Here is a 25629-nt window from a genome sequence, read left to right as displayed (position 1 = left end):
AATATGTGTTTCCTTCTTTTCTGTTAAAAGTTCTTCAAATGCCTGCACAGCCGAGTTTGGGAAATGTTAGATTCAGTAGCATTTGGTTCTTGTACATAGGGAAGTATTTGCATGGAATATGATGGATATTTGAGATTCACTTCAGAATAGCTCAGTCCAAGGAGAAGGTGGATGGGACAGAGATGAAATGGGACTAACCCTATGTTGATAATTAATTATTCAAGCTATTGATGGGTGCCCAGGGCTCATTCTACTGCTTGTTGCATCTTTCTGGTGTGTTTGAAGTCTAAGCAGGGAAAAAAGTGATGCTTTGAAACTTTCCTTGTGCTGCTTGTTTCTGCCCTGTGGTTCCCAAAGGTAGATGGCAAGGTGTGTGCCGGGTCCTACGAGTGGTGAAGCTAGCTGGACCCTCACCCCTGTGTGTCCCATGGGTGTCCTCACCGTGTGGGCCTCAGGTCTACAAGGTAACACAGAAAGAGAGTCCCTGGGCCTTTTGCCAGTGCCCACACCACTGTCCCTACATGGTGGCTGCAGTGGGAGGCTCTGGTGAGGGTGGGGGTGTTCGGCCACGAGCAGGGATGGATGTGCTGTGGTTTGTGGGGCTCACATGTGGCATTCAGCACTTTCGGGGGCCTGTGTGGTGGGCTCCGTTTCCTTCCAGCCTTCCTCTAGGCCCTTTTCCTCTGTGACCGCCTCCCTCTTCTCTTGAGGACTGGTGTAGGGGATCTTTGACTCGTAGGTGTTTTAAAATTTTATTTATTTATTTAGCTTAGAGCTTCCTTAGATTTGGATCAGGTGCTGGCTCGTTTAGTTGTTTCATCTCATGATTTGTGAAGATTGCCAGTTAGAGTTTTGAAATTGGGCTGTGATTTTGAGTGAGGATTCAGAATTTTAAAGGGTCTTTTGGGCTTATGTTTATTTTAAGCAATTCAAGGACTTAGAGGAATTATCATGATGACTGCTTTTGCATTAGTGTGGGGTTTAAAAACTCATGAGAACGTAGCTTTGCCGCCATTGGGGTCACAGAGAATGCCAGTAACCAGCGGATTTGTGAGCCTCTCCCTTTTATTATTTTAGCCTTGAACTTATTGACTAAAACTACTGTTACTAGTAAATAACCAGGTGATAATGAGCTTGTCATCTTGCAGTTCTTTTTGGGGATCTCTTGGTTGTTTGTAAGAGGACTTGTGTTCACTTCTGTAATCTTGCAGCTGGGCTAGTGTAGCTGGTACTTTTCACATCATTTGCAAGGTTTCAGGTTTTACTTAGAACATGCATGGCTTCATTTTAAGGAGCCTTAGTAGTCAGGATTATAGACTCTTTAGAGCAAGATGTTTTGTTCCTAGTGTGGCCAGTTATTTAATGTGTGATAGAAGAGGAAATTGGTGTGTGCATTTTAACTCTAACTACATCTGTTAGAGTAGTCTAGAGATGATCTGTAGAGACACTCGGTTAAAACATTTAGTGTTCTCAAATACCAGCTGTTTTCCAAAAGAAACTCAGAGTGTCTGTTAAGGTCTTGTGAGACCACTTCAGATAGATTGTATGCTATTATCTCAAAATACTCAGAAATACACATGCACATATATAGTCAGTAGATTGTCTTGATTCTAATTCTAGAACTCCTTTAAATATAAATCCGAAGTAAAACTTTTTCTCAGGCTTAGCCAATACCAGGTCTTTTGGTCTGTGTTTTAGGCTTTAAATTTTCTTTTGCAAGCCCATATTGGCTAATGAAAGATGGCAGAAACAGGAGACATTTGCCTTGATTTAAACAAGTGAGTGAGCTCTTTGTGTGAAACATTGGGAATCAGGAGCTGGTGTAGCTAAGAGCCAGGTATCTCATCTACAAGGCCCTGGGTTTACTCCTAGCACAGCAGGGAAGCAGCCAAGCAAGCAGAAAGAAAACCAAAACCAGTGACAAGACCTTGCAGAAGGGGTGCACAGCCTCTGGTAGGAGGTTGTCAGACTGGAGAGTTAGAGGTTGTCAGGGTGTGAGGGCTGCCCCTGAATAACTGAGGGACAGCAGTAACCCTGGTTTCTCAGCCTGAGTCATCTTTGGAATTGGCTTCTGAGCTGCATATGGCCTACCTTGTTTCTGCAGCCCACTGGCGAGGTCGTGATCAGGGGGATGCATCTTTTCTGGGGAACTTCTCAGCAGCCTGGGACTCCTCCACCCGAGTTCTCTGTGGGCAGAGGCTCGGCCTTTCTGGGGACTCCATCTCAAGGAGAGGGTGCCTTAGGTGCCTGGGGAGCTTCCTCTCCATGTTTTATTGCCAGGCTAGACCTGCCGACAGACAGTTCAGGGTGCACCTGTGTGTGTCTGCCGCCTAGCTTTTACAGTTAACAGTTCATGGTTTTCGAGTCTAATTGTCTATCTGTCCAGCAGTCTGTCCTAGTTTCTAAAAAGCATTTCAAAACAGGTTGCACAAATCAGTGCCTTTTACTCTGAAACAGTTTCAGCGTGAGTGACGTTAAGTAAAGTACAGTGTTGTTTACAAGTGTTGACTTTTTTAGGGACAAATGCATATGCAGTGAAATGCACAGCCCCCAGTGAGTTTTGACATTTGCAAAACCTGGCATCTTTCAAGTGCACCTGGGAACTTAAAAAGGTCAGCCTGGTCCAGTCACCGTGGGTGACTTCGGTGTGACTTCGGGGAGGCCTGGCATGGAAGTTTAGATGGACATCCCTCCGCTGAGTTTAGTGGCACCCAAGCTTGGATACCATTGCTCTAGATTCTTGCAATGTGTGTGAAAGAAACTGATTTATATTTGGAAACATGGCAGAACCTAAAAAATCAGTCTGTAATGTGAAGGGAGACCAGTAAATGTTTAATCAGAGCTCAGCTTTAGGGGTGTAAAGATGCTGAAAACAGCAGGGATGGAGCAGAACAGGGGGGTTAACTGCTGAGGAGAGGTGTCATCTGTCTGCCTGCCCCTCCTGGCTGCCCTCTCCATGGCCTTCCCTAAAGATCTGCTTGATAGAAAATCTCTTGATACTTGAGAAGAGGTTAAATTCAGAAAGTACGATCTAAGTGTCATGCTTGCAGTCCCCTGTCTTTGGTGTCTGCCTGCCTGTCATGAAGTGGTGCACAGTGGACAGTGGTTCTCCGGGGTATAGCTCACTGGTGTGACCAGCTCTTTTAACTGAATAGAAAACAGAATGCATCACGTGTACTAAGGGCTAAATAAAAACAACAAAAATACAATTGTTACGTATTTTACATACTGGGTTTATTTATTTATTTAGAGACAGGTTTTTGCTATGTAGTTCAGACTGGCTTTGAACTTAGGGTGTTGCTCAAGCTGGCCTTGAACTCATGGCAATTTTCCTGCTTCAGCCTCCCAAGTGCTGAGATTACAGGTATGTGCCACCACACCTGGCCTGGGTACTGGTTTTAAATGTGTTATTTTAGATTGCAGTGAGGATAATTTGAAAGCTCTTGGTCATAGCAAATTAGGAAGGGTTAAAAATAAACTTTTAATGGTGAGTAGAGATGTCTTCTGAGTTGAAACCCAGGCTCGCTGCCTGCGGCGTTGCGCGCCTTCTGTGGTTCTGTTGGACCTCAGCCTCTCCCCTGGGTCACTCCTGCTCACCTTGTCTGAGCACTTGTCTTCTCCCTTCTGACCCTCTGTTGTCACTCAGGCTGTCCTGCCTTGAGGGTTATTCTTACTGATTTTGAGGGCAAGTTTAGTTCTTGGGGTCTCATGTACTCCTAACACCAGACATCCTGCAGCAGATGACAGCTGAGAAATGAGGATAGAGCCCGTGTGGAGATTTGTGAGTGTCCTGGTGTAGATATTGTGTTCTGGGCAGGTGTGGGCTGGGGCCTTAACAGCCCATGGATCTGTGCATCTAGCAGGTGGAGAGAAAAAGTCTTCTTACCAAGCCAGGTCCCCCTCTTCCATGTACTCTGCACCTGAACCCTTCTTTCTCCCAGTTCTCAGCTCTTCATCGTTTGGAATGGCTGCATGAGCCACACCAGTTTGGCCAATGGTTTTGTGGTGTGAAAGTGTGTTTCCTGTTTTGCTCTTGAAGTGAGACATTTCGATACCCTAATCATGAACCCCTGGGGAAGCATTTTGTGTTAAGTAGAAGGTAGTGGTCTTAGTTTGTATTCTGCTGCTGTGACGGGACGCACAGGGCCGGGAATGTATGAGCAGCTTACGGTCCTGGAGACTGGGGACCTGTGGGCTGGGGGCCAGGCTAGTGGGGGGCTCGGTGCTGCAGCACCCAGGGCGATAGGGCAGGGAGTGCGGGTATAGTGGTGCTGCTGCTTCTTGGGTGTGGGCTGTCCTTTGGTGGAGTTGCTGCCAGGCCACTCCGCACCATGGTGGGTGGGTTGGGGTCCTTGCTGCAGTTGAGCAGGGCAGCACCAAGCTCCAGACCCCTTAGTCTCACCTGCGTATCCAGCCTCAGGGAGTTCATTCCAGCCTCGGGAAGTGGGCTCACACAGGAGGTAGGACTTATTTTTTTTTCAGGTGCCCACTGCTGTAACAGTGACACTTACCAGCCAGGAGGGCACAGCCCCTAGTGATGGGCCCAGCCCTGTGGGCTGGGAATGGTCCCCCTCACCATCCTTCTTGTCCTCCCTGGCCCTGTTGGCGGGTGATGGGGGCCCACAGTTCCACACTGCGGCTCTTTAGGCTACATGTGGGCTCTGGTGGAGGAAGAGAACAGTGAGCTTCAGGCCTTTCCACTGCAGCTATGCCAGGCTCCACCTGCCTCAGCCCTGAGTGCTGGGCCTTTGTCCATTGTCACTGACCCCAGGCTCCTGCCCCGGGGAGTGACTGGTCCAACAATTGCAATGCACTGGTGCAGGGTTTGCGTAGAGCTGGGTGGGTTTTTCTTTTTACTTTTTAGTTTTTGAGATTATCATAAATTTTTAACATGTAATCCCTGTTGAATTTAGAAAATGGTAAATAGTGCGTTTCTGTCAGGTTGAGTTGGATGGCAGGCTTTGAAGCTCTTCAGTGCCAGGTGAGTGGGGATGGCAGTGGCCCGTGGGTGTGAGGGGAGGAGGGCAGGGGGTGGGTGCTGTCCTCGCCTCAGGCTAGAGGGCGCAGCCCAGGGAGTGGGTGTGGGGCTGGGAGCCAGGCGGCCAGAGCTGCTGTGAAGCTGGGTGCTGGGTGTGCACGCGGGCCTCTGCTTCCGGGGGGCCGTTCTGTTAGAGGAAGAATGCAGATTTGGGGTCTCAGTTTCTGAGCCAGTTCCACTTTTACACCCTGTTCACCAGGCCCGAAAAACGTCCGGTTCCCTCCTGGAGCCCTCGCTCCCTGAACCACAGTCTGGTGGGGTGTGTGCCTGTGTGCCTGTGCATGTGTGCGTGCATGTGCATGGGTGTGCGTGTGTGTGCATGTGTGTGCATATGCATGTGTGAGGGTTCTTTATCTTCTCTTTCCATTATTATTCAGGCTGTTGAGGAAAATGAAATTCTGGGAGGAAGCAGATGTTTTTTTTTTTTTTGTCCACGACCCAGGTGTGTCTGTGATAATAGCAAAGACCCAAGTGTTGCAATTACTTTTGGTTGAGAATCTGTATGGAGTCAAATATTAAGGAAAATGTAAAGAAAATACCCACAGTGAAATGTGGAGGACACCTCCCCTCCATGCACTTTTATTCAGCATTTTTCAGAAAACAAGCAGCTGCTACAAAGTTTACCGTTGTGTTTTTTTTAAAGTTACCAAAAAACCCTCAGTGATAAATCTGAGACACATGATGCAGACTGTGTGTGGATGGAACTCAGCGTGGGTATCAGGTAACTTACTTAAAAGATCCTATCAGCCTTGCCGCAGTGTAAGCCAGAATTTCAGTCCACTGCCTTGTTGTTTCCCCTCGCCTCCCCGCCCCCCCAGTGATAGCTGGCAGACTGGCAGTGCTCAGATTGTCACAGACACCCACCTGTGTAGGCCGCTTCTGCTCCTGGCTGGCCTCTGGGGCATAGCCACTTTGTCCTAGCACAGGGAACCTTGGTCCCCTTGGGTTTCCACCTTGGTTTTCAGACTGGGGTGGTTGAGGGAGAGCAAAGACTCCTGAGCAGGTGGGCCCAGAGGCCTGCATGATCCATCTAGGACTCATAGCAGAGAACTGAACGAAGAGGTTTGGCGCACTCATAGCCAGGAGCCAGGAGCACCATCCTGCTGGCTGGCGGAAGGCCCGACTTGTTGGAGAGCAGGGTGTTGTTGAGAAACATAGCGCCACCGCCTCCCCATTGGTTAGAACCTGGACTTTCCTGTCCGGCACCAAAGCCTTTTGTTTTCCCCAGTCAAGACTTAGGGTAGTATAACAGGAGGGGCTGGGCGGGAAGAGCCAGTAGGTCCTGACTGGCTGGCAGGAGGAGGCAGCCTTCAGGGACAGTGCTGTGACCCACCATGGGTGTCTGGACACTGTGTTGGTGAGGATGGCCCTGAGCTGCAGGGAGCCGGCAGAACCTTCGTTTCTCAGGTGGTGTCTCGCAGAGGCCCAAGCAGGGCAGCAAGGAGCTGCCTCCTGCTTTATTTTTGTACTGGGGTTTCCTGTTGAGATGAACCGAGAAAGTCTGTGGGTTTGGAGTAAACACTTCTCAGAATCCACAGAGGTGCCATCCCAGTCCCTGGCTGGGGAGGGCAGGGCCAGGCCCCAGGGCTGGCTGGGGCAGAGGCCTGTGTGGAGCCGAGGAATTCAGCTGCCATCTGAGGCCTTGGGTAGATGGAGGATTGGAGGCAGGCAAGGGAGAGGGGCTGGCACTGGAAAGGCCGAGCCAGCCGGGTAGGGAGGTAGCACAGAACGGCTGAGGCAAGGAGAGCAGTCTTAATGCTGTTGGAATGAGAGGTGACAGAGGACTCAGTGTGAGGGCTGTGTGGCCCGCCAGCAGCCCAGGTCTGATGGGCCCAGCCGTGATGGGGACACGCTCTCAGGGTGGCTTGGACATAGCTGATGGGCACCGTGAAGACAGGCGAGGAGTGCAGCACCCTCCACTGTGGGCTGGGCCCTATGTGTCTGTCTCATCCCGCTGAGCGCAGCTCGACCTCTCCACTGTGAAAGCCAAGAGGGCGCAGCTGCTGTCTTGGTCACTGCTACGGCTGGCTCGGGACCCCTTGCCACTGGTCTTCACCCAGCTGGCCACCCCTGCTGTCCGCCCCTGCCTGCAGCTGTGGGCCTGGGTTCCCTTCTGCAGCGGCTGCCCGGTGCTCCTGGGCAGGCTCAGCTCTCTAATACTCTGAGCCCAGGTCGCCTCCTCGGTCATTCAGTCCCTCTTGTCCAGTTGAGTCCCGGTGAACATGCGAACTTTAACATTGCTCTGGTAACAGCCTGGTTGTCTCCATAGTCTTGGTTAGTGTGTAAGGGGCTCACCACCCTGTCCCCTTACTTATCCCAGCAGTGCCTCGCACCTGGCCGTGTTCAGCTTGGCCCGTGATAGGGACTTGTTCCGGGCTGACTCTCAGAGATCAAGAGTAAGTCAGTGTGAGCCCCTCTTCGGCCTCCCCTTGTGCCTTGTTCCAGCTTTGTGAAGGAAACTCCCCAGTTTGATCCTCCATCGGTGATGCCTGCAGCCTGCCAGCTGCCTGCTTCATGAGACATTAGTCCCGCCCGTACTCCCTTCCCCTCTGCAGGCTCATCCATGCTGCACCAGTGTTACCTGCTGGCCGAGTTAGCCTGAGCTGTGCGTACACAGGAAGGGGGCCAGTGGACACATGCATTACTGATTATGAGAGGTTAGTCATGGTGACACATCGGTGAGACTCAGATGATAAAGTGGCTCCTAAAATCCACTCTTGTGAAATTCGTCACCGGACATTCAGACATCAAACACAGACTGTGTTTCTTCTGCTGGAATGGGGTTGTTGGCTTAGCGCAGCAGGAGTGAGCCGCTGCCCTTGTTTGGGTGGTGAGACCTCTGCCCTCTTTTTAGTCTTTCGGTTGAACTATTTGTTCACATGGCTCCAGAGAAATTATGAGTGCACATTATTGCTTGAAATTCCTCAGGTTGGGACTTCCCCAGTGTGAGGGATTTTTTTCTGGCTGTTAGGAATCTTGGCCTCATTTGACGGATCCCGGTAAGGCTGGAAGTGGTCCTGCCTAGAGCAGTGTGCGGGCAGGGCTGTGTGGTGTTTCATTAGACTTGCTGATGGGTGCTCAATGGAGATGATACCTGTTTCCTTTCCTTTCTCTGCCACTCCTTGGAATCGCTCAAGGCCAGGATCCGATGTCTGGAACAGGTGACTCAGATGAAAGTTTGCAGAGGAAAAAAGCTGTCATCTTCTGGTTAGTCATCCTTCAGGGCTCAGATGATTCCTTTTTCCTTTTCTCTCTTCCCATGTCGTTCACTCCCATGAACTCCTGTCTCCTTGGATCTTCTTTTCATGCTGCTGTGCACCTTGCTAGGAGTCAATCAATGGGAACGGAAGGGAACGCCAGGAATTAGTAACTGTCATCTTGCTCTGGGGCAGGCTCTGGGTGTTACTGAGATGTTTAGAGAGTCCACACAGCGACACGCCAGCATCACACATTCCGTGGTAGCTGAGCTACAGACGAGCCAAAGAGATCATCCTAGCAGACAGCTGGGCCTGTGTGTCCACCACCCGCCTCCAAAACAGGAGCCTCTTTGACTTCATTTCTTCCTCAAAGTCTAAAATACATTCCTAGGTAACAACCGGGATTCTTCAGACACTAAGGTCTGCACAGATGGGCATCTTTTTTGTGGGAGCAGTGCTGGGGATTGAACCTGAGACTTTCTGGCTCCTTGAGCACCATCCCTAACTCTTCCTTGAATTTTCGATGGGACAGGGTTTCCCTGAGTCAACCAAGTTGCCCAGGCCGGGCTCAGCCTCCCAGGGTGTCCGAATTACATGCATGCCTCACCATGTCTGTGGTGGATCCTCTCTTAGTTTAGTGAGTAAAGGAGGAGAGCTCTCAACTAGAAACTGACTCAGACATTTGCTGAGGTTGAAGGATGGAACTGCCACCGGCACTTTACATCAAGAAATAAACCTTTCAGTCAGTATTAGAAGTCACTGATACGCAACTTTAAAAAGCAGCAGGTCTTGTTTGAAATGGCACAGATAAAGTCGGTTTGGGTTGGCAGTAGCGGCCCCTGGGAGGCCACTTAGTGCCTTCAGGCTTGTAGGCTGGATTGATCTGGAAGTTCCTGTTTTTGTCTCAGTTTACTCTTGTGGTGGTGTGGCACGGAGCGTTCCTTGCAGACTAATTGGTGTGCTAGGTGCTGTGTGCCTGGCAGAGGTGGCCGGCTCCTTTCTTGGTGTGAGCACTCACTGCCTTGCAGTACTAGGGTTTACTAGAAAAACTTCAGCCCTGCTGACTAAATAAATGTTAAAAAAAGAAAGAAAAGGAGCACTGCTGTGAAGTTTTATTTCCTTTACATCTGGTAGGAGGGAGTGTTTGCAGCAATCTCTGAGCGCCAGAAATTGAGAATTTCCTCTACTGATTGGGTGTCAGCTGGGGAGGTCACCTGCTAATCGGTGACCTCCAGGAGGGCAATGCCTGTCTCTCCTCTACCCTGTGGCCACTTCCTCTGCTGCAGAGCAGCCACACTGACACCCAGGGGAGGGTGGCTGGGGTGAGAGACCCAGGGGGTACAGATTCTGAGAGTCCCAGGGGTGTGGGAAGCATCCCTGAGCCACTACTAGGACTCGGGTTTGTTTTACCTCAGGGTGATTTATTTGCTGTCACTCTATGTCAGCTATCTTGCTTCATCAGCCGTCCTAATTCAGAGCCCCATACCCTTGTGTCCTGCCTCTGATGTCTACATAGATGGAGCCAGCCTCAGAAAGGCCGTCACCGTGTCTGGTGCAGTCGAACCGAAGCTGCGTACTTTGGCCTTGATGTCTGCGGTTACTTTTTCTTCCAAGCTCATAAGAAGACAAGGAGGATAGATGTTTGAGTGTGAAAATAAGCGTTTGAAACTAGGATTCAGTCTTCTCCATTTGCGCTGTCAGCATAAATGAAGCCCTTCCCTGATTCACTTAAAAAAAAAAAAACCCACTGTATTTTTAGAGTAAGGGAAGGGAGAAGTCTAATCAGAAACCTTGCTGAGTTTTGTGGAAGTGGAAAACTCTCCCTTCAGCCCTCTGTTTTTGGTGGCTCATATTAATGCCAGTGACCAGAGTCTGAGGGTGAGCAGTTTTGAGCTGGCCCTGCGACACATTTCTGGTTATTGCGGCGTCCTCTGCTGTAGACCGAGGCACAGAGGCATGGAGAGGTTATTCAGTCTTGCCTAAGGCCACAGGGGCTAAAATGACCAGGAGACCTGAGAATCACATCCACCTTTGTTTTGCTTCAGTACTCTTTAACCCTATTGTATTTTAAACTTTAGTAATTTTGACTCTGTTATAGGTATTTTTTTGTGTGTGTGTTTTTGAGACAGTATCTCACTATGTAGCCAAGGCTGACTTCAGATTTACAGTGGTCCTCCTGCCTCAGCCTCCCAAGTGCTGGGATTATAGATGTGTGCCACCACACCTGACTGATAATAGGTGTTTCTCTCCTGTTTGGATCTTGTAGGCTCCATGTTAATGAAGGATTCCTAGATCAAGGGTGTTCTGCTCATCCACCTTCCCTGTAGTCACTTAGCTTCCGTTTGTCGTGTGCTGAGCTTTGGTGTGATCCACTTGAACTGAACAGAAACTCTGAGGTTTTTAGTTTGTGTGAGTGTAAAAGATTCTGAGATTGAAGAGTTTGAGAACCCCTGACCTAGGCTTTGGGAATCCTGGTTCTAAGCAGCAGCCATGAGCCCTTCTGAAAATTGCTTTCCTCGAGCTCCGTGCCCTTTTCAGAAAGTGGACATGTGGTGTCGAGTGCCGGGTTCCTGAGGTTCTGAGGGTCAGGGTGCGCCCAGCACTCGGGCATTGTGATTCCCAGGTGGCACGGAGGCAGGGTGGAGTAGTGGGCTTCGGGCTTCGTCTTGAGGAGACAGCAAAAGATGTGGTGGGGGAAGGTACGTATGAGGAGGACCCAGGCCTTCCCTGTGTGGGGAGGGTGTGCGGTCTGACTGATCCCTCAGCCAGAGGAGAGCTGTGTGGACTGCCCAGGGCCTGGTGCGCTCCAGTGGTCCTCAGCGTGTGGGCAGGAGAGGAACCAAGACACCTTCAGAGGCCTGTGCTCTTGGGCTGGGCCCTGCCGCAGGGAGTCTGAGCCCTTACCCTTGGTCGCCTCTCAGGGCTGCCCACCTGGGTGAGTTCGGCTGACTGCATTGTCTCTTCCCTGATGTGCTTCTTGGTAGTGTGGTCTCCTTAGCTGTTTAGGGTCAGTTGCTCCTCTTCTCCACCTTGGCTTCCTGTGCCAGTCTCCTGCCCTCCTCTTCCTGCTTTCCAATTGGTAGTTCTTGTCTGGCTTAGTTACTTTGCTCACTGCCGAGACAAAATACCCAAACACCCAGAGTTAAAGGGGGCAGCTGTTTTAGCTCACAGTTTGTGTAGGTTTCAGTTCATAGTCAGCTGGCTCCAAGGCAGGTAGCATGGCAGAAGGGCAACAGTTCATAGCAGGCAGAAGGCAGCAAAGCAGGTAAGAGACAAGACAGACCTGTTTCTGTCCCTTATATTGTATCCAGACCCCTGAGATTAGGGCAACGCCAGACCGATCCATGGACTGAGTTAGTAGTCAGCCACCTTTAATCCCAGCATCACACGCAGCCACCTCTGAAAAGCAGCCCCGTGACCCATTGCATGAGGCTCGGGAGGGCATCTAGATACAGCCTCACATGTCTGTTCCCTTCAGGAGGCTCACGGGAATGAGGTGTGCCCCAGGGTGCCGCTCTTTAATTTACTGCCAACTCAGCCTGAACGAACTGGAGCTGCTGGTACCCGTCCTGTCTTCTGGGGCTGCCCCTCGGGGTTCTTAGGAGCTGAGGTTCCAGGACTTAGCCTGCTGGGCTCTTCCTGCAGGGTGGTCTGGCCAGGCAAATGGCTGGGGACGGCAGAGACACAGGTGCGTCTCCGCTGACTTCTGATGTTGCTTCCTGAACCGCTCCTATCCTGCATGGAACCCGCCTTTCCTAGTGCGCCGTGAACAGGCAGCCAGAGCTCGCCTCTCTCTGTCCCGCAAGTGTGTCAGTGAGAATTCGGAAATCTGAAAAACCAAACATGTGGGCTTCATTTTTAAATTCTAATTTGAAATATGAGGCTTACACCAGATCTCGTGGCCCTTCTTCTCCTTTAAAAAGAGGTTTTATTCACTTCAAATAGATTCCTAAAAATAATTTGTTTCAGGCTTTCTAGGCTAGTGTCAGGTTTTCTGCTTGGGGAGCCAGGAGGCCGGAGCGGGGTCAGCTCAGGGTTTCTGACTTGGCATGGTGTTGTGGGCCTGCGGTTGTGAAGCCCTGGGTTAGCACTGGCAGGAAGGGGAGCTGCCTTAGTGTCTAGGGTGGGAAGGTCGTGTCTTCCTTCAAAGTGCACATGGGTCCAACTAGATTGTTGCTAGTTACTGCTCCTGTCTTTACTGCTAAGCGGATTTTTCGGAAGGGTGGATTTATATGTGGTAAAAGCAGTGTGCCTAACATGGTGACAGAGATGAAATGCCAGTCCTTGATGTAGCAGACTTGGGACACTTGCCTCAGTGCTTGACTTGGAGTAAGGAAGGGCATGGATTTGGTCATTCACTTTGGGCTGAGTGTCTGTGAAGTCCCCATGGCTAAGCTACTTTTCTTTCTTTCTCATTGCTAAGGCAAAATACCCAACATCCAATGTTAATGGGAGAAAGGTTTAGTTAGTGTACGGTTTGTACAGGTTTAAGTCCGTAATCAGCTGGCTCCAGGGTAGGGTGGCACATGGCAAAGGGCAGCAGTTCATGGCAGAGGAAGAAGCAAAAAGCAATGAGGAAGGAGGGAAGAGCAAGCCTCTTTCAGTTTCTTGTAATGTACGCAGGCTACCTGCCCTAGGGCATGTGTGGCACACACAGCCTGAATCAGCACTGGGCCATGAATCAGTCACACAGCCTAGGTTCAGCCTCTGTGGAAAAGCCCACCGCCATGACTGCCTGAGGCTTTGTGGGGACATCTAGGCACAGACCGTAGCACTGCATTTTTCTTCAACAGCAATCCCTTTCTGTAGCCATGTCTGTCTCCTACATGCCCAGCTTAGTTGAGCTCTTCATGGAGACTTGTCTCTGACAAGGTGCGGTCATTGATGTATCTCTGTTCTCAGACACCACAGCCGTCCTACTAGAGGGGGGAAAGCACCCCACACTTCACACTGTTCTCAGAAGCAGGTAATACTCACACAAGAAAAATGGGATGAAGGTAGAAATCCGTTGTTTTTTCTTAAGTCGTTTTTAGTATTTTCTTTTGTTGCCCTGCTAGGAATGGTGAGAGGCTGGGCTTTGTCAAAGGTTGAGTTTCGGATTTATCAGTGCAGTTTGCCCAGCAGGGCAGGGCAAGAGGAGAGTGGAAGTCTGGGAGATGGGCACAGCTGTCTAGTGCAACCTGAGGGAGAGCAAACCATGCGGAATCTTACCTTTTCTGGCATGTGCTGAAAACTGGAGGGAATCAGGTGGAATTATGTTGAACAGTAAGTTTTGTGTGTCTTGTTGCAGCTGTTCCAGTATCATTCACCATATCCATTCATAAGCACCCTATGAGGCAGCTTGCACTTTGCTTTGTTACAGTCCGGGGCACAGTGCACAGACCTAGCACATCACAGTTGGGCCCTGGCACCTCCCACACGCCCACAGATATAGAGAACTGGTTCTTTGCTTTATAACATTGTTTTGCTTTCCTTCTTTTCTGCTCACCAAATTCTAGACCTTAAAAAGTGTGATTGAAATGTACAGTGAAGTGTTTCATAAGAGTTACAGTAAAGGCTGGGGATTTAGCCCTGTGGTATAAATGCCTGCCTGGTGAGCTCGAGATCTTGAGTTTGAACCTCAGTACGGAAAAAAGAAAGAAATTAGAAAAAACATGGCCACGACTCCCCATCAAAGCACTCCTCTCTCTTCTCGACATTCTTGCTATTTCCTGAAGCAGCGCCAGAAGTCCTTTCTGAGTGTCTTTATGAAGTGGGTACTGCCGCCATGTGCTGTCCAACAGAAAGACAGATTGTAAAAACATGGCACTGTGTCCTCATCCACCTCACTGGCCATAAGTGACATCAGGTGACTTCTGGCTCCTCCCTGAGATCAGGTGACTGTGCATGGGAAGCATTTTGAGTTGATTCAGGACACTGAGGCAGCCAGGACAGCACAGCTGAAGACATTGACAAGAAAGAACTTCCAGAACTGCTGCAGGAAGCAGCAAGAGTGGTGGGCTCATGTGTTTGAAATGGGTGGGAGGCCTTTTCAGTGAGATTGATGCTAATGTGTCTTTTACTGGAATAATTTTTAAAAACTTAAACCTTCGCCGTGTTTTCAGTCACACCTTGTAGATGTGCAGAGCCTGCTCTTGGCTCAGCACTGAGGGACTGTGATGTCCCTTAGGGAGAGGTGGGCATCCTGAAGGTCTCTGGTCTGCTCTGGCTGCCGGTGTGAGAGGGGAGGATGACACCTTGTGGGGGGGCATTGCCAGGTGGCCTTCTCCTTCTGTAGAGGTGGCCGGCCGCCCTTGGGCCTGACGTGAGGACAGAGGTTCTTTGCAGGAACCTGAGCTTGTAGACTGGGGTGCTCATTGCCAAGATGCGTCATTCTGAGGAAGACAGGTGTTGTGGAAAGGGATGCTAGCGACTCCTAGGTCACCCAGATGTTTGTCCCTTGTGTGTGCCTGCTTCTCAGGAAGCTAGAGCTTGGCAGTCTCCAGAGGAGCTGACGATGGGAGTTGGGGGTGAAAGCAGTACCATGCCGTGGCCTTTTTGTACTTGTCCTTGGTCCAGAATGACCCATATTTTTCTGGGATGTTCGTACAGTAAGGAGTCTGGCCCTGTTGACAGTGGAGTAACTAAAGAGGAACAGACATTCCCAGTGTGTAATGACAGGAGATGTGTACTGCAGGGACCGCAGATTAATGCGCTCAGTCGGGACAGAGGCCTGGTGCTGTGTTCTGGAACCATGGGGGTTTAGTTTTCCTCTTTAGCCCTTACATAAACATTAGAAAAATTGTACGAGGAATAGGTAAGCCAGTGGTCAGAAAAGCTGCTGAAAGTCATTTCAGTACCAATTTTGCTGGTTTAGTGCCCAAAGTGGGCTTGGTTAATCTTGCCAGTTGCCCCGAAGAGTGAGCGTTCTGAGGGTGACCCTGCTGGCAGCACAGTGCCCTCTTTGTGATTCTAGAGAAGGAGCAGCTTTACAGGTGAGGAAGGGGGCGGTGGTGGACAGCTGGGTCCTGTCTGCGGGTGTGGATGTGTCAGATGCACCACAGTGTCTCTCTTGCAGTGTGTCATGCTGAGGCAGTGGTAACCAGAGGTTTCACCATAAAACAGCTTCTGAGTGTTTTGTGGGGTTCACAGAGAATGTGGTGGCTTTGTATGGAAGGTTATGCCCTGCTTTTTGGCTCCTGAAGAATAATGTAAAGTTTTCTACATAGAACGTTAGCACTCCAAAAAGATGTCTATTTATACAACCTTAAAAAAGGTGTACCTGCCTGTGTGTGTGGAGATAACAGGCATGTGGTGTTTGCTTTGAAGTCAGGCAAGTAAAACAAAAACTGGTTTCCACTCTTTTGCTTTGGGATTGAAATCGGAATTGTTCTCTAGCAGGTGAATTTTACCTGAATTCTGTCGGTACATTCAGTGACCCTCTGCAGGCTGAGCATGGGGCACCCCAGGAAACAAGCGGCCCTTTCCTGCCCCCGTGGAACAGCTGGCCTGGTGAACAGACAAGTTTGGGACAGCAGCCACCTGCCAGCCAGGCAAGGAGCTGTGGGGAGGTGCAGACAGGAAGCTGGTGGCTTGAGGCCTGATTGAGGCAGGGCGCTGGCGCTGGCCTGTGTGGCTGTCCTGGTTGGGAGCCCGGGCTTGGCATGCCTCAGAGTCTCTGCAGGATGCTGTCGGACGAGGCTGCACAACGGCTGGGATTCTCTGAGATGGGTCAGGAGAGTTGGATGAACCAGGACTCAAGGAGCTGGAGAGGAGGGAGGAAAGAGGTGCGGGGAGGGAAAAGCACATTTACAACGACGCCAAAAGAGCCCCTTGAGCTTCATTCGTACTCTGAGGCCTGCTCATTCTTAACACTTGTGGCTAAGTCTGACTGAGGGTAGACCGTGAACTTGCCTACCTGTGCATTTCCTTTCAGGCTGCAGTTTACCTTAGTTTGGTGTTGGGGAGCCAGGGTCTTGGGGAGCAGCCAGGGGGAGGCGTCACATGCCTTGCAGTTTTGTGGGGCTTCATAGCTAAACTCTGAGCATCCTGCACTCACAGGGCCCTTGGGTCTGCAGCAGGAGCCCCGTGGACTTCTCCGAAGGTGCAGAACAGTTCTTTCTGAAGTGTGTGGTTGCAGGCACAGGAGGCTGAGGCAGGAGGACAGCCCCAAGGAGAACCTGGACTGCACAGTGAGACTCTGCCCGAACAACCCAGAATAAGTCAATAACAGATATGGCTACTATGTTTCAGTTCCCTATTTGAATGTCACTTTTTTTCTGTCCGAACCTCCTCTTCCTTCTAGGGTAGTAAAGTAGATTAAACCTAATTTTATATTGAAATTGAACGTCTTCAGATGTGTGCAAGGACAAATGTGAGGTCGCCCCCAGGTATTGCAGACCTGCTCTGTGAATGGAAGTTTCTGGAAGCCCAAGGAGTAGTGGCACCAGATCCCCTTGGCTTTGCAGTTTTGAGTTTCTTCTATCCACTTGCAGGGCACCACCTTCTCTTGTTGAGCAGTGGTCGCGCAGTGATCCCTATCCTTGTCGGAGGCAGCTGCTCACGTGTGTTAATCCACTTTCACAGTGGGCCATGGGGAGCATACCATGCCCTGTCACCCAACATTCTCCTTCATACCATGAGCCTGCTGATGGTTACAGCTGACAAGCTATAGGAAGCTCCAGGCTTCTAAGCTATAGGGCTATAGGAAGTTCCAGGGTACGGGCGGGAAAGATGGGGTGATCCAGTGGTCCCTGGAGCCAGGTACTGTTCAGGTTCTTTCTCAATGTGTTCACTGGAGTGCTGCATTCCCACTGAGCAGAAGACTCCTTGACCTGACTGTGGTCACCCAGCCTAGGCTGGGATTGGGCACCTTCTGCTGAACTGTACCACCAGCTGGACCCAGCATCAGTGTCAGAGCCAGCTCTTGTTGCCTGCATGCTTGTGACACGATATTGGGCTCGGGGGCTGTCCCTGTTGCTACTGGTGCCAGGCTCCGGTGCAGGGAGTGGTGTCAGCCTTACAGATGGAGCTGTGGCCTTGGGAGGCAGATGCAGCACACTGGACAATGCTGCTCTGTCCTTGTGGCTGAGTAGATGGTGATGGTGATAGCGACCAGCATCTGGTGTGTGTTCTATGCGTGCTAGGAGATGCGGAGTGTACTTGGACACTTGTGGACTTCGTTTCATTCTTAAAGTTAGAGAGGTCAGGGCAAGTGCTGTTTTGATGTCCATTTTTTACTGATGAACAGAGACTGAGCTTGTTTGCACAGCATGCCTGAGATTGCATAGAGCCGGCCAGTAGCAGAGCAGTGACCTCCTTGCTAAACCTCACCACATTCCCAATTGCCTTTGATTAAGATGGAGAAAATGCTTTACCTTACTGCTCTTCGCTTCCCTCTTCATAGTTTCTCTTTTCAAAGAATATCTTGGTTTGATGTGAAAGTGTTGGAAATGGCCGTAGGCATCTTTGAGCCACGCTTTCTCACCTTGCGATGCCTTCTCGGAGGAGCAGCACACGGGTCCCCAGGAGCCTCACACGGGTGTGCGCCATTCTTTCCGCTCTTTCCGGGAAGCGGGGAAGGAGATCGGCAACATCCTGCAGTGCCGGCCGGTTGGGGTTCGCAAACCCTGTGGTGCACATTTCAGCAAGGTGTGAACCACTTCAGCCTTTTGCCTCTCCCTTCTTGTCCGCTTTGGTTTGCAAGTGCCTACTGTGCTTCGTTGGACCAAGCAACGTGAGCCACGCTGCAGTCTGGAAAAGCATAGCTTTCATGCAGCATGCAACATAGCATTGCCAGCAAGCAGACGAGGGTTCTGCTGATTGCTTTGGGTTTAACCAGCACCGCCTGGAAACTTATCTCGGTCACTGTCTTGGTGTGCAAGCGCTGCCTTTGCTCCTGGTGCCTTGGCCCTCTCCCGGGGTTTGGCAGGAGCCTCAGCCAGTCCCCAGGTCTGGAGTTCACTGTTGCTTGCTGGTAAAGGGAAGCAGGGCGCCTGGCTGGCCCGTGTGGCACTTGGTTTTCTGTTAAGTGGAAAGGCTCAGAGCAAGCCATTGCTTTTGTTTGTGGATGTTGCTCGTCTTGTCCCGCCACCGTCCTCCTCTCCTGTGAGGGCAGGGAGCCTATGTGTAGGGCCTGTCAACAGCAGCGCGTTTTCCTGTGATCTGTTACTGCTGATTCAGGAGCTGGCTGTGGCCTGTTTGGTGATAAGTCACTTGAAAGACGGGGTCAGCACCTTTTCTCCCCCAGGATCATGGCGGCTGGCCTGTTGATGTAAGTGTTCATTGAACAGTGTGAATGAAACAAAGCCCAGGAAAACGTGCTGGGAGAGTGTGTCCGAGCTAGTCACTGGTACTGGAAGCGTCATGTGCTTCTTCTGCCTTGCTTCAGGAGAAGTATAAGGTGAGTGTGTGCTACCCAGGGCGAGTGAGGTAGTGAAGTGCAGCCATGATGGCCGGGGACGGTTGTTCCCTTTGTATTACGTTGGCTCAGACACCTTAGTGAAGAGGAGTCATGACTGATGAAGTCCGAGTCTTGTATATTCTGGGCTAAAATTCTTAAAGGTTATCTTGTGTGCTTCAAAGGCTTGTATGCAGTGGGGTTGATCAGTAGCTTCCTAAGCCTGATCACTACGTGGGAGGCGAGCAGGTCTCTGACCATTTATTTCCCATCCTGGTCATCCGTCCCTTTATTCCTGAGCTGGGAGGAGCTTTTACTCCATTTAGTTCCACAGCTGAGGCACCCACGAAGGGACAGAAACTCCACAACAGTGCCTTACCCGCACCCCTGGCGCACTAAAGTGTCTCTTTCTCCTCCCTCTTTCCTGTTCTTCACTTCCCCTCGTGTGAGTGACACCAAGCAGACTGGCCTGCCTGCTTGTGATTTGCACGTGGCTTTGCCGCTTGGGGACTCTGGGTACGAGCAGGTGTGTGTATGTTTACTGCCTGTCTCTCTGTTGTGACTTTTGCCATATTCTTGTGCTTGCAAGGAAGCTGCACACGACAGGACAGCCTCCCTTCTTGTTCACAAGTTTTTCTCCAGTTAGTGTTTTTATTGGTCAGTCTGCTGGCCTGACGAATAATTAGCAAAATCAGTTGGCCCAGCTTGGGAATTTTCCAGACATGCTTCCTTTGCCTCCCCTTCCCTTTCCAACATTTATTTCTAATGCAGACTCTTGTAAGTCTTTATGATTTTGAGGGAGACTTTCTGAATTAATGAGGAAATAAGACAGAGCCAAATTGAACACTTGAACTTAGTGAATCTAAGCTATGCTTTTCCAGACTGCAGTAGTGAATCTCTCTTTGCCTTGTCATTAGTATTTGAGGAGTTGTTAGCAGCACATTCCTAGTTTACATCCCTTTATTTGTAGCAGGAAAGAGGTATTAAAATACAGTTTGGCATTTCTGTTGGGAGGGGAATATTTGCCATTATGAACACTGGGGCTGTGAGTGCACGAGGGCACATTCTTGGCCTGTCCCCTTTGTGGACCGGGCAGGCGTGAAGCAAATCCACGCAGCGCTGCTTCCTCCCTGCTTCTTGTGAAGTGGATGTAGAAGCGTGCCTTCTTACAGCACAAGTTGCACACTGTGCCTGGATGGGTGGGGAGCAGTGGCCTTCTGTACGCTGGGCCCGTGGAGCTGTGGACCTAGGCTTTCCAGGCACATGATAGCTGGTCTCTGTACCTTGCTGGTCTCAGAGATCCTGGGTAGTTTTGGTGCGAGTGGAATGAAGAGAGCCAGACTCTTTGTGTTGCTGAGGTTTAAAGTAAGCTCAAGGTGAACAGGAAGATTTGCCTTCAAAACTCTTCCAGGCAGAAGCATGGCCACCCACATCTCCGAGTTAGTTGTGTTTAGAAAGTGGTGCAGACATAGAGATCTTAGCAAGGCTGCCTCTCCCACCTTCCTGTGAGGTTTCCATATTCAAATGGATAAAAACTTCACTGATGAGAGGGCTGGGGATTTAGCTCAGCAGGCCAAGAGCCTACCTGGCAAGCATGAGATTGTGAGTTAATCCCTGGAACCAAAAAAACCCCCAAAAAGCACAACTTCACAAGATAAGAGGGAATTTGGAAGCCCAGCAAATGCCATCCAGTCCAACCTGTTCCTTGTTTGCAGCTGGAAAGCTCAGCACTTGTGCCACAGCTACAGCTGAAGGTCCTGTTAGAACAATGCTGGAGGCCAGAGTACCCATGGGGGTGGGGTGACTGTTTGAAGCCCTGAGCTGTGTCTCTGGTTGTGGGTCAACATCTTTAAGCATATCTAAGTACCAGAATGGTGTCCATACCCTGGAAATGAATTACCTTATTCTGCCATGAAAAGTTTTTCCCTATTCAGTCACTTGGGGTTATATTATTACTGACGTTGTTTATTTCTTTAAAGGTTTTTGTATTGTATAATATTTAATGAAGGATTTTTATTTTTAATGTAATGTAAGTAGACATTAACAGAGAAATATTTTAAAAAGTGATATTCTTTCTGTTTGTTTCATGCTGAGGACATATAACAGGGTTTGTTGAACTTCTAAGGTCTCAGTCATTTCCTGAGAACCCCTTAAAAGTGCCCCTTCCCTGACCCAGCAAATAAGCAAATACAGTGAGCAGATGAGATCCATAGAAAGGTAACCTGTAGTTTCCAAATGGTAAAGCTCAAGATTTGAATCCAGTAGGTTTCCTCCCAATATATCAGACATTGTAGTACCCTTAGGAAAACAGAACTTTTAAAGTGGTCTGTTTTCTGGTTATAGATCTAGTCATGATACCATCTTTTGAAGGAAGGGAGTTGATAAATCAGAGATGTCTTCCTGTTACACTTGTGGTGCAAATGCTATTTTGTATCCTTTATTCGATAAGAGCTATAGCAGGGAACTTCAGGACCCTCGCCAGTGATGTTTTGCTGTGCACTTGTGGGTTTGTGTTGCCCGGAGGCAGTGAAGCACAGGGAGGTGCCTGGGCATTGCTGTGTGAAGAAAGAGAAGTTTGCGGAGAGGAGATCAGAACTGCAGGCAGTGGGAGCACCCCTGCTTGCAGCAGCCTGCTTCCCTGGGATTACTCCTGTCCCTCAGTGTGTGGCACGGTGGAGAAGGGTGGCTTTTTATTTTAGGATTCCTGCCTTGATTTTCCCGACTATACAAAGCTTATTAGCTTGGCTGGCCTCTGTCTGTGAACACAGGTGCTGCCTTTGGTTTCCTTAGGCATTTTTCTCCTAGAAAGAGCTCTTATCTATTTTCCTTTCTTAAAGGAGTCTTGCATGACACATCTCCTTGGCATTTCCTCTGAGTTTGTGAATTTCCTAACAGAGGGGGAGAAGGTTGTTTGTGAAGGGGGCTGAGACAGAAGAGAAAATTAAATTTTCCCAACTCTCCCTCTTGCTTGTTTTTTTTTAGTCGACTGTATTTCCGTGTTCTCATAGCTTAGGTTCTGAAGTTGGCTTCTAGACTCGCTGAGACATTTGTATGTGTGTTGCTGTGTAAAGTGGTGAGCAGAGAGAGGTAAAATACTGCAGAGTGTACTATTGCAATGTTTTGGTTGTTGTTTAAAGCTGTGTGTTTTAACATGACCGATATAAAGGGACGGACTTTCAATCTTTGGAATCGGAAGTTCTCTGGGAACAAAATACTGATTGAGGTAATAATAGTGTTAAAGCATTCATATTTATGAATTTGCTATAGAAATTAATGGTAGCTGGGCAGGGTGGTGCATACCTATAATTCTAGCATTTGGGAGGCTGAGGCAGGAAGATCACTATGAGTTGGAAACCAACCTGGGCTACAAAGTGAGCTCAAGGCCAGACTGAACTTCAGTGGATACCCTGGCTCAAAAAGACCAATAAATAAATAAATAAATAAGAGAAAGAAGGAAGTTAATGGTACTCTTGTCACTGTGGTTTCCTTTTCATTTTGTTTTGTTATAGACAAAGAACTTAATAGTTAAGATTATGTCTGGCTGAAGGATTTACTGTACTTAAATCTGACTTTTCTTTTATGATTGTGTGGCTCGCTGGGGGCCTACTTAGCTTTCCAGTGACTGGAGTGAGACTGGCTGGGCGTGGCCGCCCACTGGGCCTCACGCTAGGTGGAGGGATACAGAGTTTAAGCTTGTTGTCACCTGCAGGATGTTCCCTTGGTGGCCAGGTGAAGTGCATCCTAGCCCGGGACAGCATTCGAGAGAAAGCAATGTGCCAGCCTCTGTCTGGCCACCTCTGCCTACTGCGCCAGGATCACACAGCACTGGGGCCAGGGTCAGCGGCTGAGGCTGGAGGGCAGAAGACAAGGCTGGGATTGTGGGGTCACAGGGCGGGCCTCTGACACCCCCAAAGTATGCAAGCTTGGGCCACTTCCCTAACCCTTCTCTGTCTGTGCCCTTGCCTGGAAAGACAGGAGCAGGTCAAATCAGGATCAGGAAGTAAGTGGCGGAGAATGATTTCTTCCAAGTTCAGCATCCTGTGAGTGCTGTTGTGGTCCTGGCGAGGACCTGTGGCAGCAGGAAGTGTGAGTCCATATGCAGAGAGGCCTTGAGCAAAGGTCTGGAGCATCACTGGATGCTCCCTCGCCACTGATGCTCTAGAAGAACCCTTCACTAAGAGGGTGGCATCACGCTCTGACAGATGCTGCCTCTGCCAGCTTCACCTTGGGGACCAATCCAGGCTGACGTAGGTGGTACATTTGGCAGTGTCTCCTCCCTCTTCCCTGCTCCTCTGGGCAGTGACTTGAGTTCCTGGGTTTAGAAACCAGGAGCTTTCAAAGGAGCACTTGTGAATAGCTGGTCTGTCTCCAGGGCCCTGTCCTCCGTTCAGCAGGAGCACAGAAGTACTTTTGATACCATCTGCTGAGTTGTCAGCTCTCTCGGAGGTAAAACTTCTAAAGTGGCACAGGGGGAGATTATTAAGGGTACGGCCATCTAAATGGGAGCTCTTTAACACAAGCCTGGCAACAAGCGGCCTTTCCTCATTCCACATCGCCCTGAAGAAAGACCCCAAGCATGTGGAACACAAAGCAGCTCTGTTGTCGCCCTGGGACTAGCAGAGGGCGCCAAGGCTCTGACTTGGTAAAATCCCTCCTCCCCTGCTTCTCTAGGCCTGGCCTCCCTGTGTGGGTGTCTCTGGGCCTGGAGAGGAAGGGACTGGGAAAGCTTCAGCCTGCTTTCTGCAGGCTTCCAGCAGCTGTTCAGCAAGGTGGGGGCGGGGGTTTGCGTGTAGGAGCTGAGTGGCCAGCATTTGTGGGAAAGTTCTGACTGATTATCTTCGAGCAGGTCGACAGCTGCGAGGTCAGCACCCAGTTGGAGGCCAAGGGTTTCCCTCAGCCCCTGCTCTGCCCCAGGAAGTGTGGGAGCGCAGATCCCCTTCATCCTTGGCACGGGTTCTGCCAGCAGGGTCTCTGGGGACTCCAGAAGCAGAGCCAGGACCGCCAGCAGCTTTGACCTCCCACTCCGCTGGGTGGGCCAGGAGGCCAGGGGGCCAGGGGGCCAGGGAGTGGGCAGGCCTTGATCTTAGAGAACAGCCCATTCCTGTCACCTCTGTGCAATTCAGAGCCAGCTCAGGGACTTATCAAATTAAGTTTCCAATGAACTTCTTCCTGATTGGAGAATAACCAGAGTTGTTGGAATGTATAAAAAAGTATGCAAGCCCTGCTTTGTATCTTCTAGTGAGAAGCAATGAGTAAGGAAAGATTTTTCAAAAGATTGCAAATCCGATCCGTTGGTAGTTTTTCAGGAAAGGTACTGACAGCACTGATGATTTCAGGGTGTACAGCAGTGGCACGAGACGGACCCACATGACAAATGTCAGGAGGTCCATAAGACGCAAAGGAGGGAGTGAGGACGATCCCCCAGGGAGTGCCTCTGAGCGGGAGAGTCCTTTTCTAGTTGTGGAGACTGACTTCTTCCTGTAAAGACCTGTGGGCATCAGACTGGACCCCATTAGGCTGAGGGTGACCAGACCCCATCGTGCTGAGGGTGCTGGTCCGGCACTGTGGGTCCTGTCCTGTCTTCTCTGTCACCCCGAGCTGTCAGTGCACAGCTTGGTTTTTTTTGTGAGAAGCCAGTGTGGGTTTGCTGTTACTCAAGAGGCTTCATTTAACACACTAACTGTTTACTCAGAGGTGAGAACGCTGAGATTTAACGCTGCACCATGCAGTGTGCAGGTGTACATATACTGTGGTTTTAAAGCCGTACCGCCATGTGGGATGGGGGTGCTATGTGCAGGTAGCTCTGGATCTGACCGTTGCACATGAAGATGTTCCTGAGGACCTGCACCCGTGTCCCATCTGGCTGTGAGGCCTGTACTCACTCAGTTGTGCGTCAGAATGTCCCCTTGCTTTTGACACTGCGTTCTTAAACTTTTAAAAGCAGATTTCATTTGAATTAGTGTGAACGCCCAGCTTTCTGGTCACGTTTCTCACTCATAACCGAAGTTAATGTAACCATGGCCTGATCTCTTCCACATTTTGTTTAATTACTTAATTTAAGATTTGCCTTTTATTTCTCCTGCATTTTTTCTAAACTTAATTATAAACTTTCCTAGAAACCCTAAGCACTTCTGTATGAAATAACCCTAGATTAAAATATTTACTTCACTCCTTAATCAAATTTGTGGTCATGGATGCACAGTTGGATAACACTATGTGTGACCCACTGAGGTGTGGTGGAAGTTTGCACCCTTCCTGTGAAGTGACCAGAATCGCAAATCAGAATCTAAAGTGAACTTGTGGCTAGAAGGAGCAGGACTGAAGCAGAATAAAAATCCCAGTGAATCCAGAGGGGAGACAGCAGCAGCTGGCCTCATTCCTCAGTGCTGAGGAATCACAGGGCCCTGGTGGGGTGGGGCGGGGGGTGGGCTTGGGAAACAAAAGGCAGTTTGCACTCTGGGAGGCTGAGGCAGGAGAGTCTAACCATTTGAGCACAGCCTGGGCAATTCAGGAATTTAGTGAGACCCTGGCTTAAAATACAAAATAGAAAATGGCTGGGGATGTGGGCCAGTGCCTCAGTCTCCTTTCCCCATGGCAGAGAAAGTGTTGGCCAGGGTGGAGACACGGCTCCTTAGCTGGGGTGACAGTGGGTGACAATGGGGAGGGAGTGTGTATTTAACAAGGAGGTGTCTTGGTTGTTGCACTGTGGAACATGGAAAGGAACTAGGAGAAGCCAGCGTCAGACTGTTAAGCCAAAGTAGGTACTAGGAATCCATGTATTCATTGTGGCTCTGGCTACTCCCCTCACTTGGCTGTGTTTTGAAGTCGAACAGTTAAAAGTGGAGGAAATAGTTCCTTTTTTGAGCTAGTTACAGTACCTGAACATGTAGACCCATTAGAATTCCTCTGAACCTCTTTGCCATCGTGATCCTTCTCCTGATCTTCAGACTGCTCATTTAATCTTTAACCGAACTGCAAGATGTGGGAACATGGGGAATGCATGGTGCTCCTGTCGG

The 25629-nt window shown here is 49.9% G+C and overlaps 1 protein-coding gene across 34 annotated transcripts in view; it reads left to right on the top strand.

The window, feature by feature from the left end:
* Window positions 1–25629, top strand: part of Map4k4 (mitogen-activated protein kinase kinase kinase kinase 4) — a 126648-nt gene that overhangs the window by 25323 nt on the left and 75696 nt on the right. The window contains exon 1 of one of the 34 annotated variants that reach the window (XM_063229794.1): window positions 4890–4981. The exons of the other annotated variants lie outside the window; for them this stretch is intronic. Within the exon in view, the coding sequence (XP_063085864.1) occupies window positions 4952–4981 (30 nt within the window). The 5' untranslated portion in view covers window positions 4890–4951. Of the gene's footprint in view, window positions 1–4889; window positions 4982–25629 lie in introns of those variants that run through there. 34 annotated transcript variants of the gene reach the window in all.

The sequence above is a fragment of the Cavia porcellus genome, unplaced genomic scaffold (assembly GCF_034190915.1).
Source record: "Cavia porcellus strain 051 isolate PalLab524CR breed Dunkin Hartley unplaced genomic scaffold, mCavPor4.1 scaffold_18, whole genome shotgun sequence".
In the NCBI taxonomy this organism is placed as follows: domain Eukaryota; kingdom Metazoa; phylum Chordata; class Mammalia; order Rodentia; family Caviidae; genus Cavia; species Cavia porcellus.
Note: the sequence above shows the minus strand (reverse complement) of the source record. Positions and strands in the feature narration are given on the sequence as shown.